At 46.9% G+C, this 12713-nt stretch overlaps 2 protein-coding genes across 2 annotated transcripts in view; both read right to left on the bottom strand.

Moving 5' to 3' along the window:
- Positions 1-3979, bottom strand: part of l(2)k09022 (HEAT repeat containing 1 homolog l(2)k09022) — a 62422-nt gene extending 58443 nt beyond the window's left edge. The window contains exon 1 of the mRNA XM_076200016.1: positions 3843-3979. The gene's annotated coding sequence lies outside the window, so the exon portion shown is untranslated. The remainder of the gene's footprint in view (positions 1-3842) is intronic.
- Positions 3980-10078: 6099 nt separating this feature from the next.
- Positions 10079-12259, bottom strand: LOC143033799 (uncharacterized). Its single transcript, XM_076199295.1, has 2 exons — positions 10614-12259; positions 10079-10370 (listed from the first exon to the last, which is right to left on the bottom strand). The coding sequence occupies exons 1-2, from the start codon at positions 11321-11323 to the stop codon at positions 10079-10081; spliced, it is 1002 nt and encodes a 333-aa protein (XP_076055410.1). The 5' UTR covers positions 11324-12259.
- Between the last annotated feature and the right edge of the window lie 454 nt (positions 12260-12713).

Raw genomic sequence — 12713 nt, 5'->3', positions numbered from 1 at the left:
ATAAGACTTAGGAGTGACCTTACTGAAGTATTAAGTATGGGGTTCTGAGGTTCTCAACCCCCAGGACTTATTCAAGTTCAGACCTGGTCCTGGACCTACTAGAGGACATGACTACAAAATTTTCAAGCACCACCATCTACCATCCACCACCAACATCCAAAACGAACTGGAAGAAATTGAGAGGAAACTCATCCAGTCCCACAAAGATCAGAGGGCCCAAGAAGAATTAAGAGCCATCTCAAATATCCAAATGAACAGCAAGTTCTTTTATGCCTATGCCAATAAGAAACTAAAAAATACACCATCCATAGGACCACTTATAGATCCAGCTGGGGAACTCGAGAGCGACCCAACTAAAATGGCAGAGTTGCTCAGACTGCAATATGAAAGGGTGTTTAGTGAACCAAAGGACCATATGAAGGTAATGGATCCACATACCTTCTTCAACGAACACCAGGTGACGCCACACCAACTATCGTCAGTAGAGATAATAGTGGCCATCAACGAGATTGCACCAAATGCAGCAGCAGGACCAGATGGGTTCCATGCCCAACTGCTAAAAAACTGCAAACACCAACTAGCAGTACCCCTGAAACTGTTATGGGAAATGTCCCTACAAACAGGACATGTACCACGAGCCCTCAAAAATGGCACAATTACCCCTATACACAAAGGGGGTAGCAAAGGCATTGCCAAGAATTACAGGCCAGTGGTATTAACATCCCATTTAATTAAAATCATGGAAAGGGTAGTGCGGAAAGCCATTGTTGAATATCTGGAAACCATAGAGGCATTCAACAATGGCCAACATGGATTCAGACAAGGACGCTCATGCCTCTCTCAACTACTTGCCCATTATGATAAAATACTAGATGACACCAAAGATGGGGACAACGTGGACGTCATATACCTTGATTTTGTAAAAGCATTCGATAAGGTGGACCATGGGATCCTTTTGCACAAAATGCGAGCACTTGGTATATGCGGAGCCCTAGGCAAATGGCTCCACAGCTTCCTATCCGATAGGATACAGATGTGAATGTACAGGGTACTTCTTCACAGGCAAGCAGGGTTGTTAGCGGTGTTCCCCAAGGTACTGTACTGGGTCCCCTACTATTCCTCATCATGATAGGGGACATAGACAGGGACCTTAAATACTCTACAGCGACATCCTTCGCCGATGACACGCAAATCGAACTGAAGATACGTACGCGACAAGATGCCGATAACCTACAACAAGACCTCAATGAAATTCTGAGGTGGGCGGAGGTGAACAACATGGCACTGAACGGGGGAAAAGTTCGAACTTCTGCGCTATGGTCGCCATCTGGATCTAAAGATCTCAACACACTACTACTGTGGCCAGCAAGAGATCATTGCGAAAGATGTAGTGAAAGATCTGGGAGTGAGCATGAGCAGTGATGCCTCCTTCTCCCATCACATAAGCCAAGCAACGTCAAAAGCAAGGGGTCTAGCAGGGTGGATACTTCGTACCTTCCAGACAAGAAGTCCAAGATGTATGCTGACCCTGTGGAAATCATTAGTCTTACCACACCTAGAATACTGCTGCCAGCTCTGGTCTCCCCAGAAAGTATCAGAAATCATGGAGATCGAAGGGCCCCAAAGGACCTTCACCAACAAAATACATGGGCTCCAGGAACTGAACTACTGGGAGAGACTGAAGGAGTTGCAGTTGTTTTCTCTTCAACGGCGCAGGGAACGCTACATCATCATCTACATCTGGAAGGTGTTAGAAAAGAAGGTGCCCAACACCGGCATACAAGTATCAGTCCACCAAAGAAGAGGGAGGCTATGTTATGTGAGGACCACTCCCGGATCAACACTAAACATCAAGTCCAGAATTCATAACAGCTTCTCGTTCAGTGGACCAAGATTGTTCAACTGCATCCCGCCTCAACTGAGAAACATGTCAGGGGTGTCTCCAGACACCTTCAAAAAACATCTGGATATATGGTTGGCCAAAATACCAGACCAACCACCAACACCAGGATACACCAGCCCCAACGCCAATCGACTGACCGATTGGACAACTGATGTGAGGGAGCTACCTGGTCACAGTGGGACTCCAGTCTAGCTGCGTCGATCACCGACAGAAATCTTCTAAGTGTATCTATTAGATACACTTTTTAGAAGATTTCTGTGGATGCACTTACACTAGGTAGGTCAAACACCACCAGAGGCGCCACCGTCGATGACGAGCACAATAGCGCGTCATTTTATGCGCACGCCGTTCAAACGGCCAAATTTATATACCGCGGGAAATTTAATTAATAAAAATGTTGCGTGAGTGTATTTACTACGATCGTAATAAATTTCAAACATTCACATCATCAGTTACATGTCGGTCAATAAAAACATTAGATAAACATGGCGGCCTGCATTCAGCAGTAGATCAAAAATTGGTATATGTTTCAACGTAAAAAATGAGCTAACAAATTTATTGTGCGGGCAACTGACCATAATTAACCAAAACTACTAGTATCGTGGATTATTCTAATACCAAAATAAAGTCAGTATGTTACGGTAGAGCTGAGAAATTGGTAGTTAAAATAAGATTTTTTTTCTATCGGGTCGGATTATCGGATAACAACATCAACATCCATCCCGCCATCTTATCTATCACTGGTGATATGGACCAAACTTCACTCTATTAAGTTTCTTACTATTATGTTATTAGTGTAATAGACTTATAGTTGAATTATTTTAAATATTTCCTTTAAAATGTGTGATTTTCATGTAATTTGATCGAAGAGAAGTTACGTTTTCATCCTCCGTAATATTACGGACCACAGCTACGATTCGTCCAGCCCGCTATCTATGATCACTGGTGGTATGGTTCAAACTACACTATTAAGTTTGTTACTATTGGGTTATTAGCGTAATACCTTGCATATAATTGGATTATTCAAATTATTTTCTTTAAAATGTGTGATTTTCATGTAATTTTACGGTATTCGTAGCTGTGGTGGGTAATTTTGCAGAGGATAAAAACGTAATTATATGATCAAATTACATGGAAATCACACATCTTATAGAAAATAGGTCAAATAATGCAACCATATGCTAATTTTTTATATAAAATTGTGCCTGTCGGTAAAAACCGTCATTGTTTACGTTTGATCGGCGATCAGTCAGACCGCACGTTTCGGCCCGATTTCCTCGGACAAAATAGGCCCGATTTAATTCCATTCAAAATGCAATAGCTCGAGAACTAGGACAGCTAGATGGATAAATCAAATTGCATTATACTCATAGCGACTTTTTCCATCCCATGAGAACTACTTCAGCTCAAATATCAGGAATTCCATTTTCATATTGACCTAGCTACATACACTTAGATAATCTAAGTGTAAGTGCATCCAGCATCCCCTCCTTGACACAAGGAAACATTTCTACACACACAGGATCAAAAAGTGGAATAAACTGCCAGCAGCAGTAGTTTCAACCAAAACTATAAACATGTTCAAAGCCATGCTGAAACCACTATCGAAGCAATAGGTGAATAGGGGGGCACCAGATGAGCCAAAGAGGGTTTCCTGCCCCCCAACATTCCTATATCAGCCGCTTCACTAGCCAGTAGGTGTCACTGGGAAGAAACTGGTAAGAAAATGGAATGACGAGGTACGTAAGTTCGTACCATCATTTATGACCATAGACATAGGTTACGGTAACTTTAAACTTAATACCATACTAATACTTTGAACTTTCCTCCAGACCTATTAAATTTAACTACAGGTTTATTTTCTGACAGCTTGTCTAGGACCAACCCAACTTGTAATTATAAATTTGCATTTCAAATACAACGTCTAATAATAACCTACCTTTCGTATTCTTTATAAGTTATTGTTTCATATTGCGAGTTTGACCCTCGTGTTTCCCACCGCTGTCGACCGTACACGAGCACAACGCAATGTTTACAAATAAATAGGATGTACCTCCACGCTGGAAAATATTTCCCATTATTTAGACAACTTTTTCGGCTGACATGAATACTACTTTTCATAACAATTAAAATAATAAAATATACAAAAGTAAATGTAATATAATTCTGCTCATATATATGCATTAAAAACCTTAAAACGTTTATAGACGTCGCCATGTCAGCAGGCAGCTTCCAAGTCATCTTACTAAATTTTCGCAAACAAATTGTTACTTTTGCTCATATTTAAACGTATATCTATCTTAATTCTAAGAGGTATCTTCCCTCTTGCAAGAGAGATATACAGCCAATGCATGAATCCGGCCACTTGTAATACTGTATTACAATGATATCTCGCAAACTATTGTGGTAGTTTCTATGCAAGACATGTAAGTGGGGGTAGGGATGGGCGCAGTACCACATCTCTGTGACGATGTTGTAATAAATGATGTCGGCACACTGCGTATTTCTCGCAAGCATGATACTTACTTTTGCTACTTTAAGTAGAAACGACTTCCGTTCCGATTTTTTTTTCAGATTTCCAAATGTTACTCTTGTGTAATATTGTGAGAAGCTGATTTACGAATTAAGAGAAGTTAAACTTATACGAATGTTTGACACATTGCTGAGATGTTATTACGGAAGGCTGGGACGTTGTAATCAAGGTCTATATATAGACCTTGGTTGTAACCAAAGTCGTTTTTACTCAAACGAAGTAGCAAAAGCAAGTAGCATGTTAGCCAAGTATGCCGCCACCTTAGAGATAAAGGCATAATTTGTCTAACGATAAAAAATGTAACAATAAATATATTATCTAGAAATTATAGCAAAAAATAACAATGCAACTTACTAAGACCATCCCGGATGATAATTAAATTTTCTATATTTTTGAGGAAGGTGGCTACCTAAGACAGACCACCCGCTCGCCTTAGATCGGTTTGTATGGGAGAGGAAGAGTGTCTGTAAGAAGGCGAAAAGATAGTAGTGTTTTAAAGAGGGCGATTGCCAATAAGCGTGTTTTGCATGGGCGACACTAAGGGGCGATTGATGGTGGTGGCCCGGGAGAAATGGTCAGGGAACTTGGACGGCGGCGCCGACGCCTTCAATTAGAATCGCTAAAAGTTGATAAAGTGGTAGGAGGCGTAGTAGTAAAGGTTGAGAAGCGGAGTTTTTTCAGTGGGAGGTAAACTGAAATGAGATGTAGTACGAGAGAAAGTTAGAAAGGAAACTAATTTTAGTTGAAGAAAAAGTACGCGTAGATGTTTGTGCGTGGGGTGTGGTTATGTTCGTGAAAGGTGAGTGTATCTTACGAGAAGTGAGTAGGGTTCACTTTCCGCGTGTGGCGTTGCTGATTAACCCCAAGCTAGGCAATGCACGTTCCTGATTAACCCTAGGTGAGGCAAAACACGATCCTAATTAACCCCAGGTGAGACAAAGGACGTTCCTGATTAACCCCAGGTGAGGCAATGGACGCTTGGCCTCTAACGAGACAATGAGCGATATCCAAAGCGTAATCAAGAAAGTGGATCCGATGGCAGTGCGTGGGTAGGGGAGGTGGGGGGAGTCGGGCTTGAATTGACTTGTGTATCTATTCTTCCAAGCACAACTCTGAAAGCAGAGAATTACGTGCTTCGGGAAACGTATTTGTCAGAATTGTAAACCCACTCTCACCAGCGTCAGCGAAGAGGCCAGGCGTGTGCCGGACCGGTCGACAGCAGAGACTAAAGGTCATGATAAAATATCCTCCCCCACGACCGGCCGGCCCCCCCCCAAAAAATAGTGGCCAGCCCCCCCCATTAGCCCCCCCAACTGAAATGAGCAAATTGAAAATTTAAAACACTCATTGAAATAATTTTATTAAGTGGAATTTTTAATTGCCAGGGCTAAAGATTCGTCAGCCATCAGTGCTAGCCCTACCATTAACCCCCTCCCCTTCTGAAATGAGGATAATATATGTGTATTATCATATTACTATTAGCCCCCAAAAAATTTGCTCAGCCCCCCCTTAGCCTCCCCAACTAAAAATTCCTGGCGCCGCCGCTGGCTGTTATGTAAAACTGTCATAACATACTGAACCTATGCTACATTAATTTTGCGTTACAGATTGTCAGACATCCGGAAATTTTATTGGTGCACGACACACGCACCCAAGGTCCAGTGATTGTTTTTTCAAGTTAACTATCATAATTACATTAATATAATGGCATTTTGGACAGTAATAATGAGAACAATGACACTAGTAGTGGCAGTAGTGACGATTAAAAAAAGTAGGCCGGGCCAAAGATAAGAAAAACTTATAAGGAAATGTTTTCAGATAGCTGTTCCTCAGTTCCTGGTTCATAAAAAATATTTCAGTGGCCAGCATACATTCTGAAACGTGAAAACGACATGTGCAAAATCCGAAATTACACGCCATGGAAGTAAAAATCATATCAGTGCATCAAATGGAGATGCAGAGCTTAAAGTCGTAACCCATTATTCGGGAAATTATTGGGTCATCATCCCAGAACGATGCAAAAATGGATATAAATATTTGTAGCTTCATCTTTGAGAATTATTAAAAGCAATTGAAAACAATCTACCGGTGTGACATACAATCACTTTTATAATTAAACATGTGAGGAAATTTCCAAGGATATTTAATTCGCGCCAAAACAAAGACGCGCATCGCATCTGCGATATCTAATACAAACTAAACTTATACATAATATAATTATTACAATAAATACTAAAATAATACAATATATATATTATACACCATGCAAACACAGTTGTATGTCTAAAGAAAATCTTTGAGATGTGGAAACCCTGGGTGAGAGGATGCCTTACAGTTGTAGAGGGCCGAAATGAGGTCTGACCAAGGTGCATGAAGGCTGCATTCCATTTCAAGTGTAATCAATAAGTTTAATTGACAAGCGCTGAGTGTTTGTGACATTTAATTCGCCCACCTATGCAAATCCAACTTGGAAGGAAAACTTAGAAATAAAATTATTGCGGAATCTTGCGTTGGGTTCGTGATGTCTTTGACCTAGTTCTGTAAATATGGCCTAAATCATGTTATATATACACACACATATATATGTCATGTCCTAGCGTGAATATATTTCATGCCTGCCAGTCACCCCCTTGCGTGAATATCATAACAGTATGTGTAGTGTATTAGGCCACATAAGATAAATGGTTATTGCCCCCGCCCAACCCTAGAAAACTGCGCGACCCAATTTCACTCTATCAAAAAACGGAAAAAAAAAAACGTGAGCCGGTCAGACCTTCCAATTTCAATTTTCGCGTCTCTCGATTTTCGAGCCTTCCGAACGTGGCCGAGTGCACCTCGGTACCATTCGGTGCAGTGCATGACTGACTCGGTGAAAGTGCCGTTGTGTTTGACCCGTTTTGTTCCTTGGTTCACGGCACTTAAATGGTTTTCATCGTAGCTAGTATACAGCACGATGGCAATTCTACCCTCTTACAGCCCTGGTATGTACTAGTGACCACGACACATCTCTGTCCGAATTCTATGCAAAATTCTCTGACGGGAAGTTTGACGAGCCGTTACTGGACTCATGCAAGTGATCATTTGTCAAAGTTTTAGCTGGTGAATTTGCATGTTTCATCCACATATTTCGACAAATAAAAAAAATAAAAAACGCCGACCCGCCCCCTCCCAGAGGCAAGGACAATAAAAGTTTCCTTTTTTTAAGTGGCCTTATGCGAGTGTATGCATATTGTTACTGATGAGACGTATTTACGAAATCAAGGTGCGCGCGCATCCGGATAATCAAGAAATCTCGTTTACATTTATTGTTGATTACACACACACCATTTTTGAAGAATTATTTTCGCAAATTACACGGTTCAGTTGCTTCAAATAGGCCTCATCCACCGCTATATACGGTGACAGTGGACGTCAATGTATCCTTTACCAGCATAGTGATCGTGAACAGACGTGTCGCGATGTGCTGTGTCTTGTGTATCCGAGTACTACGGACATGAGTCCGTCTGGAACCAGGTGCAAGCGTGAGTAAAAGTGCTTAGTATACGTGTTTTGGCTAGCCGGGATATCCTCAATGGATACATTAACTCATTTTATGCGCTCTAGTCATGTTTGTCTTCGTCTCGCCGGCAAAACGGCTCCGCTACTTCTGAGAACAGAGTATGAATCGTACACTATGATCTCTACCCACGTTTTCTGAGCATACTCTAATTAAAATCCCTAAAAAACGCCCATTAGAAACTACCTCCTTTTATACTCGTACACGACTACCAATTCATTTTCCTACAACTCCTCTTCCACTCCCACGCAATCGGGTGGTCTTTCTAGGTAGGAAGTAAAATCTAGCCAACCAAGGAGGACGCGGAATTCCTCCTCTGTCGACCGGTGTTTAGTCTTCGTCACTCCACGGCCGACTAGTCTTCAGGACTCTCCCTTATCTGCGAGGCCCCTGCGTTTGTTCTTCGCAATTCCCCGGCTGACTGAAGTCTTTAGGACTCGCCTATAAATGCGAGGCACCTGTGTGTATTCTTCGTCGCTCCCCAGCTGACTGAAGTCTTGTGGACTTCATAGATACGGGACGCGTTCTATCCCTCACCACACTTGCCGAGTACTAGAGGATGAAATACTTCTTTGTCGCGGCTAGTGCCGCTTAAATTGTTTTTATCGGCTTAAGAAACCTGCACAGCGAAGCTATAGCGGTAATCCCCTACCACACTCCTGGCCAAATGGCCACTTCCGGAAGGGTGTGTGTGGTTGGACATTCCGCATAAATCATCGGAAATTTAAAATTCCCGGCTCTGTGCAGGTGGCGCAAGCGTCTACAACCCCACCTCCCCCTCCCTTCTTACTCGGCTGCACGGATTGAGCCGTCACTTCAATGAGAAATGAAGGCTTCGCCTGTGGGAGGAGGGAGGGACCCTAAATCTGTGCAGGTTTCTTAAGCCGATAAAAACAATTTAAGCGGCACTAGCCGCGACAAAGAAGTATTATCGGCTGAGAAGAAACCTGCACAGCGAAGCTAAGCATGAGACGAGGATAGGTGGGAGGAGAAGGTGAAGCCCAAATTGTAGTCGAGGACAGGGCTCAAGCCGTTATTACGTGTGTCTCGTATGGGAGACTATTCATCTTATCATTCAGTAGAGGGGAGACAAAAAGCATCAAGTACTTATATCGATATCAATATCAATATATATATATATTCATTTGTTTATTTTTTATAAAAATAATATTGTACAATTTACATAGTGCATAAATTCTATGTAGAATATTGTATCTTGCTCAGCGGTTCCTGGGCCTTCCCCTACCCCTCGGTCGCCCTTTGCCCCACTTCTTTTGCGAAGAGAGGGGTGGAGCCGTTCCCATGGCGACACATGGGACAGGGGTGATCGAGTGGTAGAGATACCGTGTCTTGAAGGAAGTTGCTGATGCCCAGCCCCCGAGGTCCTGCACCCGTTCCACAGAGTGGGTGCGGAGAAATGCCAGCGATGCCGCGAGGCCTCTGATGTTGTGGGCGTGGGGGGCATGGCCCGGGTCGGCCTTCTCTATAATGCGGCAAAGTAGACGCGCCAGGGACCTCGGGGTTAGGGGGTTCCGAGATTTCGAATTGTAGAAGAGATGATCCTCGGACACCCCTTCCGTGCGTTCCACGTAGTCTTTAAACGCACGGACCGGGCACAGCGGGTGTGGGTTTCCTTCCTCCAGGAAGGATGGTATTCTGATAGGGCCAATCATGTCGTCCGCCTGCTCATTCTTGGCTAGGTGGAGCGAGAGTTAGGGCAGAGCAGTCCTCCTCCAGGTTGGAGAAGGACTGGTGGCGGGTGATCGCCGCCAGCTGTGACGCCCTATAACCCGTAGCCAGGGCGAGCAGAAAGACGGCACGTTGAAGGAAGTGTTCCCCCTCCATGATGGTCCCTTCGAACGTCAGGTACTGCAGAACACGATGCAAGGACCAGGCTAGGACCGGCTGACGTCTCGGCTCTCTCGAGGCGCGGATCCCCTTCATTAGAAGGTTTCGCTCCCTTTGTGGCACTCTGATGTTCATGCCGAAGCAGAGTGGATCAGCGAGGGCTGCGGAGTGAGCCGAGATCGTCGCCGGTGCCCTGTTGGTGGTGTCAGCTAGCCAAGACAGGAAGTCCAGAACTGTGCTAGCGGAGATGGTCACTATCGCGTGTCTCCGAAGGTTGGGAGGGTTGTTGGATCTGGATGACGGTCGGGACCGTAGCGAAGACGCGGTCTGTCGCTTCCTGGTCGAACAGACCACGGGAAAGGGGAGCTGCTCTCACCACGCCCCGGCGAGCTATCTCCGGGGCCGACCGCGTTGCAGACTGACGAGCTGCCAAACGAGCCGCGGTGAAGGCCCTCGCTGCTGGGGGTAGGGCTGATGACGCCATGTTGGCTGTACCCTCTGCCACGGTAGAGAGTGCCGCCAGGGTGTGTCTGCATACAGAAAACACGCGAATCAAATTAGTAGGGCGAGAAGGATCCCGATCCCCGGAGGGTGTAATAAAGTCACATCGCTCAATTGTAGAACGTATAACATATGCGAGGCCGAGGTCGTTTCCGAACGACCTCGTCCTCGGGCGCTAGTCAAGAGGCTCCGTCCTGGGTGAAGACGCTACCTGAGCGTCTCTCGCCAGGACAGGTCTGGACCCTCTGTATAGATTGAAATATCCCACTCACCTCAATTCTTCCCGCGGGAAGTCCTCAAAGCTCGTGGCGAGCGTCATCAGCCAGTTCCTCATCATCGCGATTGCCGTGACGGTCGAGATGGTAGAGGCAAGGTCTTGTCTGGTCGAGGCCTCCGTCGTCAGCAACTTAGCCTCCGGTTCACTAAGTTGATGGGGGAGGGCGGGGTCCCTGCCCGAGTGCCATAAGCAATCGCGCAGGCCCTCCGGCGCGAAGGGTGGTGGCAGGACGACGGGGAATGATGAAGGGATATGCCGTCGAGGAGGAACCGTCTTGGGTTGGTCTTGGGCCCGCTCGAAGAGAGCAGGGATGTCTAAGGCCTTCTCCCCTTTCTCCTGCGGGAACCAGGCGTTTGGGGAGAGTGCTACCGCCGGCGAGTCCCCCGACCTGTCGACAAACATATGCCCATCAGGGTTTAAACGAGGGTTCTCCAGGAGAGCACCTAATGCGTCCAGAGTGTTAGAGGTGGAAATCCTGGAGGGCGTGGAGGCCGGGGCGGAGAGGGGTCGAATCTTATATAGAACCTTAGCCCCCTCCTCGTCGTTGGCCCACTTTAGGATAACGTCATCTCTCCTCCTCCAGCCCTCCGGTAGCGAGTAGTCGGGAGACCAGGCCACTAGCTTGTGGCCTTCTCCAAACGAGTACTCCCAGGACCGGGGAAGGTCACACCATGAGAAGGGGCGGAACTCAAAAGAGTCCGTCATGGTAGGAGGATAAGGTAAAGAAGAACTGTAGTGGTCCTCCACCCCGTCCAACCCGACGGACGTCTGATTGGGGGGTTCCTCCTGAGAGGGGCCTTCTAGTCCTATACCTGTCGCCGGCACGGAGGGGCGGAGGGAAGGACCAGGAGGGAGAGTGGGAGGGGGGGCTAGAGCCGTAGGTTCAATAGGAGGTTGCTCTGGAGAGGGGTGCGTTATGATTTGCGCGGCCTGAAAGGCCGGATAATGTGATAGGGCCGATTCAAGGACGGGGCCTATCAGGGACGGAAGGAGGGCAGCCACTTGGGCAGCCAGAGTTCCCTCTCCCCTCGTTTCGTCCTCCGGCTCCCTGCCCTTGTGGGATTTACGGCGAGGCAAATGAGCGAGGAAGGGAGGGTGAGTTGGGGGGAGAGGCTGTGGAGGGTGGGGACAAGCTGAGCGTCCTGGACCTCGGTGAGGCAGACCTCTTTTTCGAGCGAGATTTCCTGCCGGGTTCACGCGAGTGAACTAGGGAGGAAGACGAGTTCGTGGGGGTGCTTGACAAAGCAAGCCGTAAGGGTTTTAAGGACCCTTGATGGTCGGATGTATGGGGCTGCCGAGAGGCCTGAGGACGCTCGGGGACACCATACTCCGCAACATCAGACTCGTCCCCTTGTACTCCGAGAGGCCCAGGTTGTGCACCAACGGAAGTCTCGGAGACATAGGGAGACGGATGGCGAGGGCGAACGAGGCCCAATTCCACGCCTAACGCCGGATCCGCCCACACTAGGGGGGGGGGTCGTCAGCGGATTTCAATTTCCGAGCTCTGCGCCATGCCTCCCGAAGGAGTTCGAGGGCAGCTAGCTTGGAACGGGTTTTGGGAGGAGCAGCACGAATCTCCTCAACCCGCGCTTTGCACACAACGCCAGCTTGTGAGAAACAAGGGGTATGGCGGGAGCAGAGGTCGTGGGGTGCTTGACAAAGCAAGCCGTAAGGGTTTTAAGGACCCTTGATGGTCGGATGTATGGGGCTGCCGAGAGGCCTGAGGACGCTCGGGGACACCATACTCCGCAACATCAGACTCGTCCCCTAGTACTCCGAGCCGCCCAGGTTGTGCACCAACGGAAGTCTCGGAGACATAGGGAGACGGATGGCGAGGGCGAACGAGGCCCAATTCCACGCCTAACGCCGGATCCGCCCACACTAGGGGGGGGGGGTCGTCAGCGGATTTCAATTTCCGAGCTCTGCGCCATGCCTCCCGAAGGAGTTCGAGGGCAGCTAGCTTGGAACGGGTTTTGGGAGGAGCAGCACGAATCTCCTCAACCCGCGCTTTGCAAACAACGCCAGCTTGTGAGAAACAAGGGGTATGGCGGGAGCAGAGGTCGTGGTGGCCGTCTGACGAGATCCTGGCTGTGCA

Source organism: Oratosquilla oratoria, chromosome 16 (genome assembly GCF_046742065.1).
Source record: "Oratosquilla oratoria isolate Oo_2021 chromosome 16, ASM4674206v1, whole genome shotgun sequence".
Classification (NCBI taxonomy): Eukaryota; Metazoa; Arthropoda; class Malacostraca; order Stomatopoda; family Squillidae; genus Oratosquilla; species Oratosquilla oratoria.
The sequence above is the reverse complement of the archived record's forward strand: the minus strand, read 5'-3'. Positions and strand labels throughout refer to the sequence as shown.